At 43.5% G+C, this 24,655-nt stretch overlaps 1 protein-coding gene across 2 annotated transcripts in view; it reads right to left on the reverse strand.

The window, feature by feature from the left end:
• Positions 1-24,655, reverse strand: part of nbeal2 (neurobeachin-like 2) — a 39,017-nt gene that overhangs the window by 8,551 nt on the left and 5,811 nt on the right. Inside the window, exons 2-37 of one of the 2 annotated variants that reach the window (XM_061081485.1) lie at positions 22,743-22,831; positions 22,374-22,538; positions 21,986-22,067; positions 21,209-21,321; positions 20,880-20,962; positions 19,960-20,045; positions 19,578-19,881; positions 19,312-19,418; positions 18,893-18,979; positions 17,866-17,949; positions 17,533-17,631; positions 16,772-17,415; positions 16,550-16,682; positions 15,742-15,861; positions 15,307-15,637; positions 14,516-14,598; positions 14,317-14,409; positions 14,058-14,229; positions 12,978-13,111; positions 11,229-11,388; positions 10,834-10,936; positions 10,516-10,666; positions 9,915-10,070; positions 9,669-9,828; positions 8,888-8,976; positions 8,068-8,775; positions 6,225-6,406; positions 5,885-6,041; positions 4,480-4,623; positions 2,998-3,321; positions 1,411-1,560; positions 1,156-1,313; positions 846-970; positions 625-742; positions 268-425; positions 49-182 (exon numbers count right to left, since the gene is read on the reverse strand). In XM_061081485.1, coding sequence (XP_060937468.1) covers positions 49-182; positions 268-425; positions 625-742; positions 846-970; positions 1,156-1,313; positions 1,411-1,560; positions 2,998-3,321; positions 4,480-4,623; positions 5,885-6,041; positions 6,225-6,406; positions 8,068-8,775; positions 8,888-8,976; positions 9,669-9,828; positions 9,915-10,070; positions 10,516-10,666; positions 10,834-10,936; positions 11,229-11,388; positions 12,978-13,111; positions 14,058-14,229; positions 14,317-14,409; positions 14,516-14,598; positions 15,307-15,637; positions 15,742-15,861; positions 16,550-16,682; positions 16,772-17,415; positions 17,533-17,631; positions 17,866-17,949; positions 18,893-18,979; positions 19,312-19,418; positions 19,578-19,881; positions 19,960-20,045; positions 20,880-20,962; positions 21,209-21,321; positions 21,986-22,067; positions 22,374-22,538; positions 22,743-22,831 — 6,186 coding nt within the window. Of the gene's footprint in view, positions 1-48; positions 183-267; positions 426-624; positions 743-845; positions 971-1,155; positions 1,314-1,410; positions 1,561-2,997; positions 3,322-4,479; positions 4,624-5,884; positions 6,042-6,224; positions 6,410-8,067; positions 8,776-8,887; positions 8,977-9,668; positions 9,829-9,914; positions 10,071-10,515; positions 10,667-10,833; positions 10,937-11,228; positions 11,389-12,977; positions 13,112-14,057; positions 14,230-14,316; positions 14,410-14,515; positions 14,599-15,306; positions 15,638-15,741; positions 15,862-16,549; positions 16,683-16,771; positions 17,416-17,532; positions 17,632-17,865; positions 17,950-18,892; positions 18,980-19,311; positions 19,419-19,577; positions 19,882-19,959; positions 20,046-20,879; positions 20,963-21,208; positions 21,322-21,985; positions 22,068-22,373; positions 22,539-22,742; positions 22,832-24,655 lie in introns of both variants that reach the window. The other variant, XM_061081484.1, reaches the window with a different exon arrangement.

Raw genomic sequence — 24,655 nt, forward strand, 5'->3', positions numbered from 1 at the left:
TTGTTTAATACTAAAATAAGGAGTATCTAGAGTTGCACTGAGCCTCACCTTCTTTTTGAAGTTGAGGAAGTAGTGGGACTGATCTATGAAGAACAGCTCCAGCGCAGAGCGGCGCAGGTTGTAGCGCCTCAGATGAACTTCTCTGAGCTGAGACAGAGGCCTCTTGAAATCAAACCCGATTCCTGAAGGCAGAGATAGAATCATTTATCAAAGAACCATTTGAAGATCACTGGATAAAAAAGAGCAACATATTTCTGTGTCACGTACCCTCTTCCGTCTCTTCTTTCTCACTGTTGCCATCATAGAAGTAAAGATGGTGCGTGGTAACCTCCAGACGACCAGGAACGACCGCCACGATGGTGATGAGCTCGCAGTCCTCGGACAGAACCAGTTTCTCTTTCTGGCTCTCGTCTTCTCCCTCCACCCTGGCAACACAAGACAACAGTGATCCTTTACTTGTTCTGCAGTGCATTTTGCATATAGGACTTTCAGAGGATTTCAGAAATTCCATTCAAATTTAAAATCTTAATATGTAAAACTGTAACGCCTGTTTGGTTTCAATACATGTCGACTGGCTTTTTTGTGTGAAAAAAATCAGACATGAGGACGAAACTGTCGACTCACTTATCGTCCAAAAGGACGAGGTCCTCTTCTCCTAACTGATCATCCTCCATGTCGCTCACTTTTGCTTCCTTGGCAACAGCCAATGGGAGAGGCTCAGAGCTGCGAGGACTGTCAGCTCCTGAAAAATCACCAAAAAACACACAACACATCGTCAGAGCACCATTTTTGGTGGAAATTACAAAAAAACAGAAAAGTCAGTAAGAATGTCCTCTGTGACATACCCATGTTGTCCCTCAGGGCGCTGGCCTCGATGTGAGGATCATAGTTGTAGTTGGGAACAAGTTTGAGACGCATCTTTGAATATGTCTCTGCATTGGACAATTTCCACTTCACCTCCGGTGGAACTCTATCAGAAACACGTCCAAAGAAAATTATAGTTGAGCACAATCTGGTCAGGAAGGGAACGCAACAGGACGAAGTAGGCAAATATTCGTATTTATCTTTACGCAACATCTTCAAGCTGAATAGATTTGACAGTTAAATGTTTCCTCGTAAGTTAATTTGAATGTGAGTATTCACACGTCATTATACCTGTGGGCCCATGCTCCTCTCTCACTGGTCAACAGCCTGCGGAGAGCTCTCCAGTGCTGCAACACCACCCCCTGCTGGCTGGAGATAAGCTTCTGCGAACTGGAGTATCTGTTGTTCTCAATTCTGACTCGCTTCATGTGGGGGTCCAAGATCACTTCCTGTTTTTCAGCAAAAAAAAAATAATCTGTCAAGTCAAATCAATAATCTGAAATGTCAACGCTTGGTTTCAGCATGAAGCCTGGAAGGTCTGGTAACCTGAAACTTTGATTTGCTGTCAGATCTGTCTTTGTCCCGTTTGAAGACCGTGCTCATCAGGTCGTCGAAGCACGAGTTCCAGAAGTTAGACATGATGTCGTGGCAACGGCCGAATGTGTCCAGCTCATACTGCTCCATGGTGGGTTGAACCTGGAGCACGGTTATCACAGAGACAAAAAGAGAGAGAGAGAGGACATTCAGTGTTACACACAAAAATGTCAGGAATGACACAGTAAATAACTAAAGTTAAAGTGATTAGGAAAGATTGTACAACAACCAATAAAACACAACACTGCAAATCACACATTCAAGACAAAAAACAAAATTCAAATTATAATAAATAACAGCTTTAACTTAATTTTTAATGAGTAAAAAATATCCCGTCACCACTAAAGGACGAGTAAGTTAGATATATGAAAACATGAGACAGGAATGGCAACACAACCACCCTATCATTATTACCTCTGCCAAGAAGGTTATGTTTCATCTGCATTTGTTTCTGTGCTAGTCAGCAGGATTATGCCCCCCAAAAAACTGCACCCTTACTACTTCTACTGTTAATGTGTAAGAAATACTATAACTCCATTTAACGTAAAGGTTGAGTTAGTTAGAAACAGGAGAGAGGAAGGGCATTACAACTTCCCCATGAAACTAACAGCTTCCCTTTATTCATTTATTGTTTTACAAGAGTATTAAAAGAGTCCTTATATTTGACACAAGCTGCATTGTTGTTTGTTTTCCTCTAACTATCGCACATTGTAGGCATCATAAAATAAATAAAATAAATAAATCCAATACATAGACTAAACTAAATACACAGAAAACATATACACACTAATACACAAAACATACACACACAGATACACACACAGATACACACACATACACATACACATACACATACACATACACAAATACATACACATACACATACACATACACATACACATACACATACACATACACATACACATACACATACACATACACATTCACATACACATACACATACACATACATACACAAACATGTGATAAATCAGCCTGGTCCAAAGTTTAAAACCACAGGCAGCCAAAGTTATGCCACACTGGATAATGTATTGCAGGATCCGTGTATAGAAGTAATCTAAACACAACAGATTTATGTACATGCAGTGTCACACAGAGCAGAGATAAATCTCCGCTCAGCCAGTGGTGAGTGTGTCTGTTTGGCATCAGTTCACAAAAATATCTCAACTTCAAGTTTGAGCATAAACTGATCTCTGCCTCAAATACACTGAGTCAGCTCGAAAACATATGGGAGCCTCTGGCCGTTTCTCTTCCTCTCTCAACTTGTGATAGCATTTTGAAAACTTTGCATTAGATTGTTCAGCCACCCACTGGGAGGTAAGTGATCAGGCTCAGAAGGGAGATTGCAGAAATTCTGTTTGTACGCTGATGAGACAAAGAGCAGAGCCAGCAGTTTCTGTGGATGGTTGATTCCGCCTTTAGTTTCGTAACATAAACAGAGGAGGAGGCTCTCTCGACTCTCTAAACAAATGATAAGACATATCATTTTATATCAATAAACGTGAGCTGCCACACTGACCTCCTGCTGGTAAAAGCCCTGCCACTCCAGCGTGTGACAGTAAACCTTCAGGTCCTCGGCGAACGTGGGGCTGCCGTTGGTGACGGGCAGGTTGGGCAGCAGCTTCTGGAGGGTCACAGGGTCAGCGTGCTGGTCGAGCAGGGTTCGCACGACGGGCACCAGCTGGGAGAAGGTCTCCGGGTGTGCGCAGTTGCTGCCGTCCATTACACCTCCTGGCCACAGAGGGGCGCCCAGCTGCCCCAGCAGGAAGCACACCTCCTCCCAGCTCAGACACAGCACAGTCTGCAGGAGGCTGTGGAGCTTCACACAGGCCATCACACACACCTGAAGAGGCAGGGGGATGAATTATTAGACTGTGGATAGGCTTTGGATAGGGAATGATTAATTATATGAATATATTTTATTACTTAATGTTTTTTGTTTGAGATAAACACACATTTCCAGTGATTAAATCTATGAGATCTCAATCTGAAGTGTAGTAGAATAAAAGTAATTTGTTTTAATTAGGGCCCGAGCACTGACATCAAAGGTCAGGTGAGACCCTATTGAAATTGTAAGGATTATTATTATTATTATTATTATTATTATTATTATTATTATTATTATTATTATTATTATTATTATTATTATTATTATTATTATTATTATTATTATAATAGAAGTAGTATAGTAGTATTTTATTACTTAATGTTTTTTGTTTGAGATAAACACACATTTCCAGTGATTAAATCTATGAGATCTCAATCTGAAGTGTAGTAGAATAAAAGTAATTTGTTTTAATTAGGGCCCGAGCACTGACATCAAAGGTCAGATGAGACCCTATTGAAATTGTAAGGATTATTATTATTATTATTATTATTATTATTATTATTATTATTATTATTATTATTATTATTATTATTATTATTATTATTATAAATGAATTGGCTTTTTGAGGGCTTTAACATGCTCAACTTCTAACCAATATTTGCAGAAAGTTAGAAAGTGGTGAAAATTTACATATTCTGGAGGAATTTTCATTCTATTTGAATCTGATATCGGGCTTGTTTTACTTGTAAAGTAAGTCTGTTTTATCTACAGCTTTGATCTACAGCTGTGATGTCAGGGAGCAATTAAGTGAATTTATTTCCGACCTGACATTTGGAAAAAAAAATGGCTTTGGGCGGACTTGTACCACTTTGGAGATGAACACAACCGTCAGCCTGGAGCTGCAGCAGCAGCAGCGCTCCTACGTCTGAGAGGAGCTGCCCTTTCATACTGAACACTCCCTCTCTCTGGGAGGAATGATTGCAATGTCTTTAAAAAAAGAAACCCATAGAAGGATCGTTTTTTGTTGCCATGGCTTTATCTGAGTGAACTTATCAACTTAAATAAATTCCATAACCTATTTCGATTTATTTTCAGCAAAGTTCAGTCTTGGGTTATGAGTGAACTGTGCAGTGAGTTTTTTTTTTAACAGTACGAGTTGTTAGTGCCACTGACCTGTGAGTGCTGCTGCTGAATGTATCCGGTGATGATACGCAGGCCGATCTGGGCCATTTCCTTCAGTTCGGTGTGGCCGGGGCTGCCAGGGGTGCTATGCCAGGCCTGTAACTTGTCCAGCAGGTTCACCACCCCCTCAAATATCTGCAATACAACAACAACGGCTGTCAACAAAGGTTCAATGGAAAGGCCGGACCTGTTTCCACACCTTAGCGTGTTAAGGCATTCAGTACATTAAATAAAGCTTAACCTGCTTTTAAAAGGTGATTCAGATGCCACTTACACCCAAATGTAACACTCCACCCAGCATTAACTCAAGAGAAGAAACATTTCTTCTCACGTTAAACGTAGTACCTGACCTCAACTTCACCCGGCTGCTCCGGTTTTTATTTACTAGGGATGGAGTCAGCGCTGCCTTCAACATCAAAATAACTGTAATATCTTCAATTCAATTACAGCATCACATCCCAATAATGTTATCAGCCCTTTGTTCTGACTTTGAAGATTTGCTGTGATATAAAAATAATTGTATTAGAAACAGCTTTCTCAAAGATTTAATTTCTAATCATTTAACTTGATTAAACCCATAGTAGAGACAATACTACAGTCAGATGAAAGACATCTGTTCTGTATCATCATTTCACAATGTAGGCCTCCAGTTTACTCATTGCAGAAATCGGCTAAAAAAAATGTATTGAAGGAAAACTCAAGTGAACTGTTGGCCTGAGGTCAAGCATTTGAAATTCATCAGTGGTTAAAATTCCACTGGTGTTGATGATCATTTATAGGAAGTGAATGTGTAGCTCTGAAACATCTCATTTGCTTAATCCCTACAAAAGCTGAAGTATAAAGAGAACAACCAGTTGCGGTTTTAAAGTGTTTCGTGTGCCAAACTATTTCTTTGCTGGGCGAAGTCACTGTCTTTGTGTTAAGCTGAGCTGAGCACAGAAAACAAGTGATATCTGTGTCCTCATTTAACTCTGAGCAAGAAAGTCAATAAGCATATTTCCATAAATATTCCATATGAAGCTCAAAGCCCCTCAGATTCACCTGGTCACACACACCCAATCAGATTCATAGAATGCTTCTCTACATCACTTTTTCTATCACACACAGATATCAGGTGCAATTTGGGGTTTACGGTACACTTCAACAAGAGGGAATGGAGGAGCCGGGGATTGAACCACCGACTCTCAGGTGAGCAGAGGACCCGCTCTACCACCTGCACAACAGCCATCACCGAATAATAATTTTCCTCGTTATCACTTAAGTCTTAAAATGTCGCTTTTATTTCAATCAGATGACTTCATATACTTTTTTTATAAATAGGTGTGGGATTTTAGAAGCAGAGCAGAATGTGTTGTTGACATAAACACGTGTGTATCAGGTGATTGATGTGTTCTACCTTTTCACTCCACAGTGCACGGTTGTCTGTACCCTCAGCAAACAGGAAGTCCTGCAGCAGCCTGAGTAGTCGAACCAGACTTGGACAGAAAGGCAGGGACACTCCCTGGGCGTCTCTCAGGTCCGACAGAGACGACTCCAGCATCATCTCCAACAAACTGGCACACAAACAAAGTCTGAGCACACACAGCGGTAGTATTTCCGGATATCTTGACAAAAGGGGTGCTGCAGCCAAAGGTGCGGTTTAACTAGTTTTTTTCCATTGTGACACAGGCTCGGTGTGGTTTGGATAAACGTTTGTTTAACTGAGGAGTAATTACAGTTTAAATGATGTCACTAACCTGCGTTTGATGTCATCGGGAGGGCGGACCAGTTGGCAGGATGAGCCCAGTTTGGTGAGAACGGAAAAGACCTGTCCCCTCTCCCTCCACACCACGTCCCCCGCCCCCTCCGCCCCGCTGCCACTCCACAGCACGTTGAAGACGATGTTGGTGAGGATGTTGCACAGCTCCTCTTCAGGGGTCTGCTGTATTATAAAACACCACCAACATTTCATACAGGAAACCACTAAAACAACACAAACATGAGCTACAACTACAGTGGTCGTGTGCTTCCGCCAACCAGTGCAGTTTCAGTCTACATACACTTTTTTCAGATTCATATGAGGTCACTTTTAACTTTAACCATTTAAATCAAATCAATTAATATTTGAGTCTAAGGAGCAACTGATCCAAATTTGAAGAAATTCCCAAGAGGCCGAAAAACATGTTTCAAGAGGCCCCTGTGACCTTTGACCCAAATCAAATCAATTCATCCATGAGTCTAAGTGGTCATTTGTTGGATTATAAGAAATAATGAATAAGGATTCTTTTAAGGCGTTGGCAAAATTAGTTTTGTGAGGTTACACTGACCTTTGACCTCCAAATTCTAATCAGTTAATCTGTGAGTCAGAGTCTCCAACATGGTTACCAAAATTGAAAGGATTCTGCTGAGGTGTTCCTGAGATAGGAAAAAATATAATTTGAGGTCACAGCAATCTTGGTATTTGACCCTTGACCACCAGAGTCCAATCAGTTCACTTGTTAGACTGACTGAACGTTTGTACCAAATTTGAAGAAATTCCCTTAAGGTGTTCTTGAGAGATCTTGCTTATAAAGGCCAATTTATGCTTGTACGTATTTTTTAAAACGGATAGATAAGACCGCCCTATCCGTCGTGGAACGCCCTCTCTGAGCGCCTCGGAGAGCTTTTCGTACACCTCTGATTTTTCTAACTGTCCGTCTTCATGTCGGAGACCCCACGGACAGCTCTTGGCTGTGATTGGTACGCGAACGACAAAATTTCCGTACGACGTCATTTCTGTTCGACGTCATTTCCAGACCTCAAACTTCCTGTTTACTTCCCTGTAGCATCAAACCCAAACACAACTACGATTCTACGATTAATGTGACGTGTGTGTTAAGCCAGCGGAGTTGTCCGGCTGACGGTGGCTCGTTAGAGCACTGACGGCATGTTTGCACGGTCACATACGGTTATAACTAGTTTCAAAACGGCGCTAGCAGGCTAGGCTAGCGGGCTAGGATAGCCACCATGCTAACTGCGGTGGTAACAGTGCAAGAACCCACCGTCACGACTTTAATTCCACTTCTATCATGACACTGTTTCTACAATACCGCCAGGTTAGAAGCAAACACTGGGTAGTAGTTAGTGCCGGGAGTCCTTGCTGACTGTGTGGAAGCTGGGGGGGAGCTAGCTCCGTGTAGCAAGCTACAAGCTGTGGAATCAGCAACACAGTTCGGAAACAAGACCGTGGAACCGCTGCGCTAAGAAACGATAACATCAGCATCTTGACCCGCTGGGTGTCACTTTGTTTAGTTCTGTTAGTTGCCATGGTTCAGTGTGTGGGAGACAGAGATAAACAGACACACGTGGACTTCTTCTTCCCAAAATTGGGGTAGGCTTCTCTGAGCTCGTCTTCCGTTGCGCCACCTATGGGTTTGGCGGTGAATTTGTTTCGACGTAAAGTGGCCGGACAAGTAAAAATCAAAAAGACTCTTCGCCCCTTCGTTGAGCCCTCTCCGATAAACGGATACGTAGAAGTATATAAGAGCCTTAAGAAGTGGACGGACAGACTTTTGTCAGGGAACTGAATGAGAGATCAAAGATTAACAAAAGGAGACCTACCTGGGGGTTGGACGTGTTTGAGATGGTGTCTCCAGTGGGAGGGTCCGTCCCATAGCTGGTTCCATCCAGCACATTGGACAGACTGGAGCTCTTCCTGGGTCTCTGTGGAGGAAACGGTTTGCAGTGCTCTAGAGGAGACGGTGTGTTATTCAGACTCCCTGCAGGAGTGTGTGCTCCCATGTCTCCCATTCCCCCGAGGTCCAAATCTAAAGGTGAGGTCCCAAAGGGCGAGAGCGGCTGGTACTCCCTCCCCTCTTCGTTGGGGCAAGACGAGGCGATATCCACTGCATTCGAGACGAAGGATGATTGGCTGCCCTGGTCGGCTGAATCAAACGACTTGAAGTGGTGCAGGCCTAACTTTTTCCGGGGGCCTCCACCTCCACTCGGAGGCGACTGGGATAAATCAGAGAATCCCTCGGAGATGTCCCGCTGGCCACCGTCATCTTCCTCCTCCTCGTCCTCCATGTCCTGGGAGGGGTAGCTCCGGAACATGTCGCTGCGGGTGTCCTCTATGACCAGAGACTGCTCTCGCCGCAGCTGTGGCCGGTGATTCGGTTCAAAGGAGCTGTCTGTGGTGGGCTCTCCGATGCTGTCAGCGTGGACCTGGTAGGACTCTTTCACGTAGAGCTTGGTGAGAACGTCCTGCCAGCCGGGCTGCTTCGCCAGCTGCTTCACATAATCCTCGTTGGAGTAGATCAGGTGAAAGAGCTGCAGTGATATCAGACAGGAACAGAGACGCCAGAGGTTGTTTTCATTACTGTGATGATCAATATGAAACGATGAGTGGCAGTTTCACCGGACGAGGGGGGGGCACACTGACCTTGCGACAGACGTCCAGACGCACAGAGAGCTCGGCTCGATGGGACAGACAGACCACAGCCAGGAGGTCTCTGAAGTTAGGGCTGGGATCTGTGAGGCAGCAGCACATCAAATGTCATTTGAAAGTGTTGGAAATCCTATTTCATAATTAACTTTATTAATATAAATTATTTTCTGAAATCGAATAACATTTGTGATTTTTCCACGGTTTGTCTCTCATAAACCGGATCCAGGTTAATAAAGCTATTCAAACATTTCTTTAAAGTTTTTAAAAGTTTTTTAAAACAAATAAAGTTAGTTTTCCTAAGTTTATAAGCCTACGCAGTGGAACTCAATGAAAGAGCTTCTCCATTTATTAGAACAAAGGTAAATATCGATCTATTAAGTATTTATTGAAATAAATTTGTGTTAAACAATATTTTCACTTTTTTGGGATATGAAACTTGAGCATTATATAGAAGTAACCAAGTGTCAGTGTTACATTTAAACATAATTTCTATTTTACAAAAAATTACTGTTAAAAATTGTAAAATTAGTTATTTTCAGGAAATCTACTTCCTGTTACTGTTATCCTTGAGTTTAAGTTGAATAAACAGTAATTCATAGCTTCAGGATATTTTTTTTCTAACTTACAATTTGATTGTTGCTTTTTCATATTTAAAGAGAAAAACCTTGTATTTAAAACCTACGTTCCAGGTGCTTTAACATCGTAAAGGTCTTTTCTTATGTCATTCGTTTTTTAAGCTCATTCAACCAGAGGAAAGACGTTGTCTGATCGTTACCTGTAGCGAGAACCTGCTCGTACAGACAGCGCACGGTGATCATGCTGACGGGAACATCTTCGAGGACACAAACCAGACCGAGGTAGCCGAAATCCTTCAGCTTGATGCGCTGCTTGTTCCGCTCGGACACTCGCTCGCTCTTGAGGATTTTGTATAGAACCTGAAAACATCAAGTGGAAATTGTGATTTTCTGTTTTGACAGGGGAGTTTAACATCGGAGGTTAGTGGGCAGACGTCATTTCTCACCCTGAACACCCTCTCTCTGGCCTCGTCTCCGAAGCTGGGAGTGAGCAGCAGGCAGTACAGCTGCTCCACGCCCCACTCCAGCAGCACGGCCTGCACCTGCTCCCGGGGGGGGCTGCTCCTCAACAGCGCATACAGCACATCCAGGGCCATCACGACCTGGTGAGGGTGAGAGTCAGTCTTCAGAAATGCCAAAAAAGTGAAGGAAAGAAGGAGGTGTGGATGATCGAGGAATTTTCATTTCCAAGTGAAATATGATGCTTAGTATGCATACATGACTTAAGTATAAATAAATAAATAAATAAATGTATAAATAAATACAGAAATAAATAAAAAAGGAAATAAATTAATTAATACAGAAATACATAAATAAATATGTTAATAACAACAGCAATGTCTAAATAAATGTCTTATGAGAAAGGCGGGCCTAACCGCAGTCTCATGCAGGATTGGTCACTGGAGTGTGATGACCCAGTCCTACTACTTCTGCCTTTCAATGCCAATTATAAGTCATGTATGTTCCTCCATAGCTGAGAAGGTCAAATTATAGCTCAACTCCAACTCAACTCCCTGAAGAAACAGAGATAAAGTTTATTAGTTGTACCTGCTGCTCCTCTCCTACAGTCAGGATGTAGGCGAGGACGCTGTGGAGCTCCTCTGGTGTTGGAGACTTGAGGAAGTCCTTCAGCAAGCTGAACATGGAGGTCTGGATCGTTTGCTTCTCATCGGACAGAGAGCTGCCATCTTTCTCCACACTGGGACCCGAGACACAGTAAAGACATAAACGATCCTGCCACGATTCACTGAGTAAAACGCTCAGAAACGACTACAAATCGATGAGAAGACCTAAGCTTTGATAAGCGATCACTAAATCTACAATGTGCTGTGAGTTTAAAACCATAAAGGGAAGTGAGAGGTTCACCTGTAGAACGTCCGGATGGTATCCAGGATGTACTGAACTCCATACTTCCTCTTCATGCGCTGCTTGCCTTGTTTTATCACAGAAGACAGGTACTGGACATGTGCTTAGAAAAGAAAGAAATATATTTTGTTAATGTACCAGAGAAGAGAAGTGCATTAATTTACAAAGCACGGAGCTGTAGTGCAAGCTCCGGGCATAGATTCACTTTGAACCCTTCGCCACGGGTGGAACTCGAAACAATAACGTTTTCCATCTCTGCCTCACGCTGCTTTTAGCCGCCTCTTACTCCTTTCAGTCTTTGTGCGCATTTCCAAATGAAAGAATGGAACGGGAACAGCTTCGGCAGAAATGAAAAAGGTTCACAGGTGCATTTACTCGACTTGCTCGAGCCTTACCCAGACAAACATCAAAATGGCTTTTGGTCCAGATGCGGAAATCAAAGAGCAGGTGCTGGTAGAGCTGCTGCAGGAGTGGACTGTTGCCATCTTTGAAAACCTGCTCCAGCAGCAGCTGACAGGCATTTAACACGTTCATGTCGATCAAACTGCCGGGAACCTGCACAGGAGAACACACACAGGAGGGATGTTCATGTGTGATTCCACATTTTAGGGTTTATCTGTGAAACACGAGTGGTGCAGTGTTGGATTCAGTTCAGTTCGTATACACCAAAGGTATTGGTGTATTATACAACTTCACTGATTACAGCTATTATCGATGAATTACTTATTGACCAAAGTAACTATTTTAATCATTATTTTCATCTCTGAAGATTACGCAACAATTAGAGGACAAATCACCATGAAACTCGGTAGAAGGATGTGTTGTAACCAAGGATTTTTTTACTATTGCGAGAGAAGGTGTTTTTCAACATCCTCTTTGATTCCTCAAGAATAATTCACGTGTGTGTGTGTGCATGTTATTTTATACCTGTGAGGATCCAGATCAAAAAGCCAGATCCAGTGAATATAAATATGGTTTCATAAAGGGGACTGTTGGACCTTAGCCGAGGTCTGCCCTCCGCTGAGTTCTGGTTTAATTCATTATTTAAGCAAAAATAAACCTTTTCCTTAGAAATCATTAAACAGAATTTTGTTTTACAGTTGGTTGGACAAAACTTGACTTTTGAAGAAGTCAGCTTAGACTGTGGGAAACTCAGATGGACATTTTTCTGAGTAAAAGAGTTTCTGACTTGTTAAGAATAATAAGCAGCAGATTAATAATTTCAGGCTTTAGGGTTAACGTATGTGCTGTGTGCATTTTTCTGTCTTTAGCTCCACCAAACCTGGCAACCCCATGTCTTTAGTAGGACTGTTCCCCTACAGGAAGCTCCACCTTAACATCATATATTTCACCATATCCTGTTAGACAGCCAGCAAGTGCAACCATTAATGTGTTAATAGATTCACAGCTTACAGTTTAAACTTCCTAGAAATGGTAATTTCTACAGATTTTGAAGACGGCACCTTTACAGGGGTCAACACTGATCAGAAAAATCATAAAACTGAACTCTTCATCATCGGACAGAATAAGTTTAAAGTTGATATAACTCAGAATCTCTTGCAGTTAAGGTTGCAGCAAAAACATTTCTACAAGACTTAGTGGAGGGATGGGACATGAGCAAAAAATGGTGCAGGAATGGATCCAAGAATTTGATCACTTTCTTTAACATTATGAAATGGAGGGTTCTTTTTTACATATTTTTACAACTTCCCAGGGGATAATTCATGGATCTTTTATGAATAAAATCCGGCACACTTAGAGAACTGATATCAATGAGTGTGTGGTACTGCTGGACCTGGGCGGAGGTTTGCTTCATTCAAATTTATTTTAATCTCTCCAGATTTTTTATGGATTTCAACACATTTTCAAGCATCAGATTTTAACCATGGTATCCTTTGTTCTCATTCAGAGAGAGACCATGCAATCGGACAAAGACTGCATAACCCCCCCCACCACCACCACCACCACTTGACCATGTGATACCACTGTGAAAGAACCATTGCTGTTTTCAACCACACCGTACTCATTCATTACGCAGCAATTACAGCGCATTAATACAACAGAAAAGGTCAACTCTTCCCTTTCCGATGTCTCTCGCAATTATCGCCCACTTGCCGCCGCACGATGATTCACGAGACACTTACTTTGCTGAGCATGGCTCCTATGACGCTCGGCCCGTGGCAGAGCAACAGGCTCTCTTGATTTACAGGGTGATGACGAATCAGGTTCTTCACCATCAGCAGGAAAGCAGCAATGCTGTTTGTCTCTAGTCGGCTCTCTGAGAGAAAGAAATGATGCACAACAGACTTTCAAGATTTCCTGTGCTACCCAAAGCTTTATTTATGCATTACAAAGCACTACAGTGACGTTATCTTATCTCAGGAGGATGCATGGACGTATCTTAGGGTAGCAGGTCTCACTCCTGACTAATTCTATTCATGCCTCTATTCCCACAGACTGATGCTGTGAGCTGCTAAACAGCAATTTTACAGATATGGTATGACTCAGTGTTTCCACGCTGACTCTGCAACCTATGGGCAATGATTTCACAACCACTACTATGATATGTTGTGAGCCTCTTGTTTGAGCGTCTAGCATTTCCTGTTTATCCTTGCATCATGCACATTGTGTGCACGCTGACTCTATTTGTTCAAAACCTGTTCAGAGTCTGACCTCAAATGAAAATCTTGAGCAAAACAACATTCCCCAAACTCAGAAATTTAAAGGATCATTTACCAAAATTATAAAAGCACTATCTGACCTACATCTAAACATGCGGGTAGTTTTGTTTGATTTGCTCAGGTTTCCTCCAAACAAAGTGTTTTTGACAAAAGGTATAATATTACATTACATTACATTTCATTTAGCTGATGTTTTCTCCAAACCAATTTAAAATAAGTGCATTCAACCAAACCGAGAATAGCAAGAATCGTGTTAAGTACAATTAATCTTCAAAAAAGCCAAACTACAAGTGCTTCATGTAAGTTTTCTTTTATAAACACCAGCATTGACGATGGTTATTAGACATGTAAACTTTCTGCTCTCCTGGTTTTGTTGAGTGGCAAGCTTTCCCTCTTATTAAGAATACTATTTCCTGCTTACAACATTCTTCCCTGTTTAGGTGATCCGCCCTCTTTCATTAAGACACTATCACAGCCGTCATCTGCTGTTCAATTCAGGAAAAAAACAAACACAGCCAATATCTAAACTGGAAGCGAACTGACCTGCGGACTGGTTCAGCGGCAGCAGCATGGCAGCGTGGCCTCTGGGGGAGGTGAGCTCCGGTCCGAGCAAGTCGGAGATCTCCTGACCACTGTTGTAAAACTGCTCGGCCTCGCACACCTGCTCGATCAGCGGCAACAAAACACCTACGCCTCCCATCACATTTACGACATCCTGCAGGAATTCCAGTACTTTATTACCTGTATTTAACTGCGCGAATTACAGATAATGTCAACATTATTATCATGAAACGCTTCTCACCTTGATGTCCCAGTTGACGACCCTGTGTCCCGTCAGCCTGCCATCATACTGGTGATTGGGAGCCAGGTCCAGACATATCTGGCTCTTAAAGGCCTGAAGAAACACCACATGCACATGAACAGGAATCATTCGCTGGTATTATTCATAATTTACCCAGGAACAGCAGAGTAAGACCATGTATACGTGTTCAGTGGGTCACCTGTGGAGTGTAGTAGAGCAGAAGTTTGCTGTTGAGATCAGATAATTCTCCATCTGCTTTGAATAAGGACACGTGATTGGGGCCTGTGACGGAGAGAAGAAGCAGTGACGGTTTAAACATGCAAACACCACTTGGACATGTACAAGTATTTATTCAAACGTTTTGACACTGGGATTTCGCTACACACTTATCATTATTATCATTATTACATTGCATATTGCAATTTGACACTGTTCACTGTTTTCGCATTTTGCATTTCACGTTTTATATTTAGGGCCAGAGCACTGACATCAAAGTCAGTATGGTGAGGCCCTATTGAAATTGTAAGGATTATTATTCAGGCAAATGAATTGGCTTTTTGAGGGATTTAACATGCTCAAATTCTTACCAAAATTTGCAGAAAGTTAGAAAGTGGTGAACATTTACGTATTCTGGAGGAATTTTCAATGTGCGTCGCAAAATGGCTCCACGGTGCCCCCGAGACCCCTCGAGACCCCCGGAATGTGTTCATCTTTTATATATTTTTATATAGATATGTTTATGTCTAAATAAATGTTACTTTGTAGAAATATTAGAAAAAGTGAGTAAATAAGAAGTAAATAGTGAGTAAATATATATTGTTTTTTATTATTATTATTGTTTTTCTTATGTGTGCTGTATTTATTGTGTTTTTATGTTTCTATGTTCATTGTATGCACCAATAACCAGAACAAATTCCAGGTAGGTGTAACCCTACTTGGCAATAAATACCTTCTGATTCTGATTCTGATTCTGATCAGAGCATGACCTACCTGCAGCGTAAAGAGCTCGAGTCTGGGTGGGCTGCAGAGCCTCGTGGCAGATGAAGGCGGTCCCCAGGAGACCGTCCAGAGACGAGGGCGACCCCCACTCGGTGTCCTGCAGTCCCGCGGGGATGGTGTGGGCAGCGTTGTCCACTGTGGAGCCCCAGTGGCCTCCGGCAAAGGAGGCCGGGAAAGACTGGGAACGGTTCAGGGGGGGGGCTTGGGCAGGGAAGGCGAACTCGGGTGATGGTGGGGTGGATGGGTGCGGGGGCAGGTTGGGGGAGGTGGTGGTGGTAGTGGTCCGGTGGCCTGCAGAGCCGATGCAGCAGGAGGTGAAAGGCTGCAGGATCCGGGACAGAGGATGTTAGACTGATAGAGCGGAACTACGCAGCAATGACATGATAAGTTGAAGCCCAGAATATGTTAGACACCAGATTCAGTTACCTCACTGAGAGATGGAAAACGGAGCTGAGAGGTTTTGCATTGCTCTCCATCGATGAAGATGGTCACCAGGTTTTGACCAAATGGACGACGGCCCGGGAGGTGGACTATAGCCACCGAGTGCTGTGGTGAGGACGACATTACAGGGCACACAAATGTTCATGCTCGAAGTTAGATCCTTACAAAAAAATCCATTTCTGAATTGAGAAACAGTCGCAGTTCACAGCTTTGAATTAACAATGTTGATAAACTTGTCTCGCTTCAGTATTTCATGAACTTCTCCTTGATTTACAGGGTTCATACACATTTTGACCAATGGATTTCCATGACTTTTCCATGACTTTTCAATAACTTTAAACCAAATTTCCATGACCGAACATTTTGTGAAATCTCGGTGTATACACGAAAAAGTGACAAAATGTAGTATTCAAACTAACAATTCCAAGGCATACAGTATACCTTAAATGACACAAACCCAAGTATGCCTGCCTATATTTTGAGCGTATTTCTTTGAAAGCATATGACTTATTTAAAACTCAGCATAAATGAACTAGGGATGGGCATTCGATTAAATTGTCTTAATCGATCGTTTATTAATTATGCCCATCCCTAAAATGAACGACATGAAAATATGAATATAACAAATTTCCATGACTTTTCCAAAACTTTTGGGAGACTTTTCCAGGCCTGGAAAAACACATAATAAAATTCCATGACTTTTCCAGGTTTTCCATGACCGTACGAACCCTGGATTTAATCTATTTTCATTTGGAACTGGCTAAATGAGGATAAATGTTGGACAAACACTCACCCAGCGTGAGTCGTTTAGTGGGTGCTTCTGCAGAGCGACAGCCATGTAGTCTTTCTTAGTGCAAACAGCCACAACCAGAACACCCTCCATGGTGAAGAAGGCCTCCAGGCCAGTCCCACTTGCTGTGAAGAAACTTTAGACATAGAAAACAGGATTCTATCAAAACTTATACAATGCTTCCAATTCAATGAACTGATCATCTGCACTGCATTTTTTTTCTACCTGTAGAGCTGCTTCCTGCGAGGCCCTTTCACCACATCCCCACTGCGAGAGTTGGCCCGAGGTCTGTTGTTGGGGAACTCTGACTGACAGAAGGGGAACTCCTTGTTAAGGCAGAGCCAAGCGTGAAAGGCAAACCCGCTGCCTGGCCAGCGTTGGACTGTGGGCACCATGATGCCTGCCATGGGGGGCGACAGATCAAAGTACTGCAAGGCACTGTCCTGGCCTTCTCTGGCTGCCATGGCCGAGAGCACTCGGATGACCTGAGTGCAGTAGGGGTGCACCCGCCCCAGTGCTGCACCGCTGTCCTGATCCAACCTGAGCAGCCTGAGGAGGCTCTTCAGCTCCTCTGGTTTCAGACACAGGGAGCCCAGGTCCTGCAGGAGACCCAGGAGGGCGTCCGCACACTGCCTGTCCAGACTCTGTGGCTGGGAGAGCACCTGCAGCAGAGCTCCCACCATACCTGCCTCCACCGCCACGGTGCGGCAGGAGAAGGAGCCGCGGCAGACGGTGGCCAGCCACTGAGCCACCAGCACCTGAAGGTCCCTCTGACCCGACAGGTCAGGCAGCCACTGCAGGAGCAGCAGCAAGGGCTGGTCGTTACTAATGCCCAGGTGATGAGCGTGGACGTGCTCGCCCTCCACCGCCTGGAGACACAGAAGGCAAGAAACAGAGAAGGGAGAAAATGTAAATAAGGTCATCATTAATAGGAATAAATTGGCTGTCACTGCACTCCGTGGTTAGAATGAGGGAGTGTGTTTCACCATGTTCATCAGCTCCTGCAGCAGCCTTTTGGTGGGTTGACCTTGACTCTTCAGCACATCAAACAGCTGGGAGTAACCAATCCTCTCCTTAAAAACCTCCTGGGGGAAACGAGACAGAAATAGGCTGGAGAAAGCTGCTCCACATGGGATGCTACTTGGCATACTTCCATACATTGGGAGGGAACAATATGAATTCCTAAACGAAGGGAAAATCATTCTCATCAGGCACTAACTTATTGCAGCCATTGTAGGGGTCTGATTGTTGTATTATCATGCTTTATGATGTGAGTACAGAAATATGACCATATACAGTATGATCGTACAGGGCCTTACCTTTGCAGAGGGCGAGTTACTCATGATGGAAGTCAGGACTCCTAAGGCATGAACCGTAATACTGTCTGATCCTTTCTCCCAAACCTGCATTAAGATAAGGTTATTGATTGTACAAACAGGAGTTAACACACAAAAGCCTGAAAAAATGAAGCTTTTAACTGCACACGGTCAAGAAAGGTAAAACAAATCAGGATCGTCCTTCGTATTATCCTGTAAATTGGAGAGGATCTTCAGGTCATGTCTCTTTTTTTCCCCCACGCCACAATTAATAAAGCCGACTGAGCCAAAGTAAATGAACTACTGCACCAGCCACCAAACAATCACCTCTTTGTTAATTAATGATAGGTCCCAGCATGCAATAACCAAAGCCAACCACCAAAAAAAAAAAAAAAAAGACTGAGGCAATCCCTAAATGGAAATTAGGGGAAACATCAAACATCAGGACACGAGCCAGGTCTTTCATACGAGCTCCAGCAGTCACACGACAGAGCAGCTAGAGTACAAGGGAACTAAGAGAAGGCATGCACTGAAAAAAACACCATTTCATGCAACAGGATCAAAACAGAGCATGCTCCTCTTTCCCAGTGTTGTCAACAGGGAATTCAGCCTCTAATTGTGAATGTGATATAAATAAACACTCCCGCGCAAGCAACGATTAATCCTGATAATCTGATTTTTTTTTTTAAACTTTTCAATGTGCACAAAGCAAACAGCAGCTTGTCCCTAGGTTTAGCTGAAGTTGGATTCACGTGGAACAAACAGCGGAAATAACATTAAGTGACATAGGCTGCTAGTGGACCTGCATTCCAGATGGACAGATACAACAGATAAAAAAGGGAACTCCAACTACTATCACATAAAGGGCGTGCTACCTGCTTTATTTACAAATGAGTGCAAGCCAGACTTCCTGCCTAAAGCTTCCTGTTTAAACAGCTCGGAGCAGTTAACGAGCGGAGAGCAGGCTGAGTTTCCTGCCGACAGACCAATATCGACACCAAGCACAGCGGGTAGGCGGGGACGGGAGTACCTGGTCCACTTCGACCTCTGTGAGCAACTGTGTGGCGAGGTCGCACACACCGTCAGGCTCCGGCCTACGGCTGTTGCTCTGAAAGAGCTACAGGACAGACAAGCACCAGCACAGAAAGATGATTAGACAACAAAAAAAAAAAGGCATCTGCGAGCGGCCACGCAGACACGTTTGATCCTGGATGTCTCGGCAGCTGCGGCATGCACATGAGCAAAACATCAGCTGGAAGTTTGAGCAAAAAGAAGGAGACCTGAGAGCAGACTTGCCTCTGCCTCTGCCTCTTGGGGCAGATGAAGGAAGAAAGGGGCATGACGGAAATTACATTGAAAAGGTGACAGACAGACAGGCCAGCTGATAGAGGGGCAGATTCGAAAGAGCTGACAGACACAGTTTGGATGGACAGGGGTCGCGGGTCTGACCTTGCTGTTTTGAATTAGCCTGAGGATGTGTTCGAAGCAGTTGTTGTTCAGGAAGACCGCCTGCAGGACTGGTCTGTCAGGGCACTCCAGGATCTCAGGAACAGCAGCTAAAAGTGACAACAAGGAGGATGTTGACTCATCCTATTTATCCCACACTGGGGAAATTGATTTCTTTGGCTTCCACGCCGATTGGGACATATGAGAAAAAAGGGGGGAATGCTTTTGCTCACGCAGCCAGAATTGAGACCTGGGGGACGTGGTCTTACTTAGCATTAGGCTCTGGAGCGAGAGCTGACTGTCTTCCCAGCTCTGTCGGTCTTGCTGCTCGCTGCTGAGCGGACGGTTCCAGTTGAGGAGCTGGAAGTAGCCCTCCAGTATGGTCCTGATCTCCACCTGTCGCTCCGCAGGGCTGCTGGAGTGCAGGAGGTGGATCATCGCCGTCAGGCACTCCAAGGTCATCCGTGGGAGCCCGGTGTCCTTGGGTCCAGAGGAGGTCCGGCAGCACCATGCACGCAGAACGGAGAGCAGGTCCTCAACTGAGTGAGGGGTGATGGAGAGAAGGCCATTCTTCTGAAAAACAAAAATAGGCAAAGTAATCAGTTGTAGTGTTTGCGGCAGAGCAATCAACGGTGAAGAGGATGAACAGACCTTTCCTCCGCTGATGACCGCTGCCTGGAGATGGACCAGTTTGAGCATGAGGATCTCTGGGATCTGCTCGCTTTCCTGTAGACTCTCTGTGAACATGGTGAACATCAAGCCCAGAAACACAGTTACACAACATCAATCACCACTTAACCACAACTTAGAAAACATTAACACGGTGCAAAGTCAAAAGCCCCCATTTCCTAATGCATGCTGGGCCTGAGTCCAGCTCCCTGACACTGGGAACAGAACATTATAAACACAACAAGGCTCAACAGTCCCTTAAATTCAATCAAGCTGGATCACATTTCACACATTTGAATAGATATAATATTAATATAAATATCAATCAATCCTTTTTCACCAAGAGCCACTGAGTATTCCCTCTGAAACATTTCTTACAAACAAACAAACAAACAAACAACAGGGGTGAAAACATAAACTCTTTGGCGGAGGTGAAAAAAAAGAGTCGCTCAACAAAATTCCCTTGAGAGCCACTGACGTCTCTCAGAGTTATATCGCATAGAAAAGCTTAAGCCTCACTAATTAGCAAGGTATTACACAATTAGCTCTTAGCATTTCCAATTACAGCATGCTATCCCAGTATAATCCTCCTACAGTGTGGCGTCTGTGAACCTACTGCAACTTGCCGAAGCAGAGATTGTTCACACACGACTCATGTTTGAATGTTTCAAACCAAATAATTACACACTTAATGAATAATTAGGTTTTAACCACAACCAGGAAGATGCAGACTGAGTGGAACTACCGGTTATCTTCCATTGTAGGAAACATGTTGATCACATTTTAAGCCGAGCATGACAGATGTAGGCTGTGTTTGGGCAGCGGGAACAGTGTGATTCTTGTGGTATGAGAGGTCTGACAGAGATCAGAGTGGTAGACTGGACAGAAAGGGAGTGTCTCACCATGGAAGAGAGCAGGCAGCTCCTCTGGCAAGGCCAGTGGGGAGAACTTATATTTGTTCCTCTCCAGCAAGCTCACCTCCTCCCTGCAACACACAAAGCCGAAAGTCAGCAGAGAACTCTGTACTTACTCCACCTCACGCCCAGTCACTTTGCGATTGCCACTAATAGTGTTGGCACCAATGAGACTTGACTTAAAGGCTTTCAGGAAACAAGACGAGGTGTTGCACACCACAGAAGGTTGGGCAACATCTTTTGGTCTTTGTGTGAGTAAATTCCACCTCCCACACACTCACGCAGGTGATTGCCGGGGTAAAGCAACACAAACTCACCCTGCTAGGCGTCTCCTCCACGTCTGATAAGGGTCAAACAGACTCTCACAAAGCACCAGTCCATGATGCACAACCAGCTGTAGAGAGGACTGCTCGCCTAGTCCATGTTTTAGCTAGAGAAAATAAGTTTGGACAGAAAATTAGCTGCATCAGGCGGATAAATGTTTCAAGAATCATATTAACATTGCAACCCTGTTGAATCAAAAGGTCAACTACACACCCTCTCCTTTTGTCAGTGTGAACTAGTTTTTTTTCTTTCTCTACCGGGATGTCAAATACTATCAACAGGCAAGGGGAGCTTTGCAATTGCCTGGGGCCCCGAGCTGATTACGTTTGTCCACAGCAACGACATCTTTGTGAAATCCCCCTTAAATTCCATGACCGGTTATGTACAGGAGACTTTAACGACACCATGGGTCAGAAACCCCCTGACGACTCCTCTTTCTGTTTCTTCTTAAGCTTTACTACTTGACTATTAGTTATGTGTCTTCACTTTGTTTATAATGTTGATGCTAAAAGAATCGTTTGAAGATTGAAATGATGCGATATGGTATCATGTGTTTCTTCGGAGGTGGTGCCCAGGGGTCCCTCAAGGTCTGACAGGATCGATTCTGTGTCAGCCTCTCTACTATATATCACATTTCTGCGGAGTCTGGCTAAAGTGGCACTTTATAATCTTATCATGCATGATATACTGTGGATGCTGTGGAGCCAAGTCGCATCATTAATCACTGAACTCTGCGTCCTGTTTGAAATACCCTTCATGATGTTTTTTACCTGGTCCAAGCAGAAATTTAAAAGCCTGATAGATTCAAAAACAAAGCCAGGGGTCTTCTCTTGGTCGATGTTCTCCATATTCCTGGAAGTAGAGAGAAATTCATGCAAATTGGCCATTTTGGTTTTAAAAAACAAATACGGTGCATTTACAGGGAGTTAAGGACAAGTTCTGACACTGAGCTGCAGCTGATTTACACAATCTGCACAGGACGTTTTGGAAGAGCTGAAAAACATCTGAACTCTTCTACTTCCCTATGTCTCCATCACTCCTTCTTGCATTTTAACTGAATGACTAACGTTTTGTCAATAAAAACAACATCTGCATATCTTTTTTTTTTAACAATTTTTTCTTCTATGTAACATGTTTACAGGTTCACTGGCCCCTCACCTGCAGACAATGATGAAGAACTTGATGAGGAGCAGTGGGTGTGGGGCGCTGCTGTTTTGCTCGGTGGCGCTGGAGAGGTGCAGGACGCTGTGCCATAGCTGGGTGCTGAGGAACACCAGGACCTCCCGGGGGAGCAGGGGCACCTCAGAGCTGCACTCCTCCGGCCTGGGAGCGATGGAGATGTGTGTGAACAGAGGGGAGGAGCAGGGAGGGGAGGCAGTAGCAAACAGGCTGCGTTTACACATAACATAAACATGTCAAATCTCTATCTCTAAAGAAGGTCACAGTTCATCCTGCTCTCCGGAACACAAACTGATGGAGGCCTTTTGATAGTTAGTTTGCGTACGTTAGATCACTGATACCACTCACCTCCGAGGCGCCAGTGACTGCACATCAATGAGCCTCTCGAAGGACGCCACAAAAGCCTCGATCCACTGCTGCAGGTGGCCCACGTCTTTCTGCAGGAGGGAGGCAAGGACATTGATTATTTATTTAAGCCTCGGAAAACACATTGAGGAATAAGACCCTCATTTACAATGGTGCAGAGGGTACAATGAAGAGTTGATGCATTGAAGAGTTAATACATTGAAAGAAAAAAAAAGAAAGAAAAAGATTGAAATAAATATGCATATATATACAGTAATACAATGGAAAAGGTCTTAAACAATCATTTTTTTGACTATTCAATCAAATACTATGGTTAAGTCAACTAACAGTTACAATCACTGCAGGAGAAGTCAGTTGTACATGAGATAAGATTTGAGAATTCCCTTAATGAAATAAATGAGCACATCCTTGAAGATTTTGAAGACATGCAACGCTGTTAAGTCACCTGCACACCTCTTCTCATTAGTGAACAACACAGCAGGTGTAAATGTAGTAACAATATAATATGCTCTTTGGTAGGTTGCTTTGCTACCATCCGAAATAATGCACATTGGCTGAAAAACATAGCACTGACTAAATCTGTTGAGCTGCTTTTGTAACAGGATGTTGAACCTCAAACAGGAACGCATGAGCCAAGTCTTTCCTTTTTCAAAACAGGTCAAAAGAAGCCAAATGAAGTTTCTATCAGTCACAAGTTCCATATATACAGGGAACTCTCTATAGAGCAATGAGCATTAACAACCTTTCACTGGAAACATGTTAATGTCTTAAACAAAATGTTACTTTTTGACATCAGCCTCTGTGGTGCAACGCGTATCTTCTCTTTGCTCCTCATATCAGCCTCTCAATCTCACCCCAGTTTAAACAGCCCAAAGACAAACAGCTCACCAGATAAACCAGGTCAACTCTACAATTGACTCTGAATTATTTCTTGTATTTTTTAAACACAGACTGTTTCGCAATCCTTAAATGATCATCACATCACTCTGATGATCCAGACCAGCGGTGCTACAGGAACCCAGTCATCATCAAACGACACAACACAGGACATCTAGGAATGAAGCCTGACATAGTGTGATGGAACAACCAGAACATTCTCATTAGTACGCAAGTAAAAAAGCGCTGTTGCACATTAGTGATGAAGCAGCTTCCTCCAGAGCAGGCGGCATGAGGGAAGATATGAGTTGTATCAGAGAGACTGAGTCATTGTACCCAAATAACACATTGTAAAGAGCGCATGGTACAACACATTCATACTTCCCTTTAAGTCAACAAATAAATGAGCAACCTGCAGACCATGCAAGTTTCTTCTATATGCTAGAGCTCAGTGCACGTCTCATAGGCAATTAAAAGTCACACTTCCTCTACTAAATATAACATGGAATGGAACGCCTCTGAAAGCACTTGTCTTCTCTAAATAATTTGAAATGTACATTACCAACTGGCATTGACTTATGAGCCAGTCCATCTCTCATTGTACGCAGCGGAGCAAGGTGCCAGGTTCTTGTGAACCCGGTCTCAGACGTTTGCCCTCGGCGTGGTCCACAGCTCAGCAGCTGCACATCACTCCCAACGCCACAAGCACCAGCGTCCGACTCGCTCGCTCGCTTCTAGTCTCCCAGAGTCAACCGAGCAACCAGGAAATGACATTAAACTGAAGCTTATTTCCTTTATACTCCGTTGCCTCGTCAGACCCCTTCTTCTTCTGGTTCTGATGTGAGCAGATATGAAAGCAGCTCCATAAAAAAACAACAACAATGTGTAAGTGTCATGCAGGAGGACGATGGGACCGAGAGGGCATGAGCTGAAGCAGTGAATGTCAAAATATAAGCAATGTATTATTTCTAGAAAGAGTCAATTAATTCCATAAGTTTTTCCCTTATTATTGTCGATTT

The sequence above is a fragment of the Limanda limanda genome, chromosome 11 (genome assembly GCF_963576545.1).
Source record: "Limanda limanda chromosome 11, fLimLim1.1, whole genome shotgun sequence".
Classification (NCBI taxonomy): Eukaryota; Metazoa; Chordata; class Actinopteri; order Pleuronectiformes; family Pleuronectidae; genus Limanda; species Limanda limanda.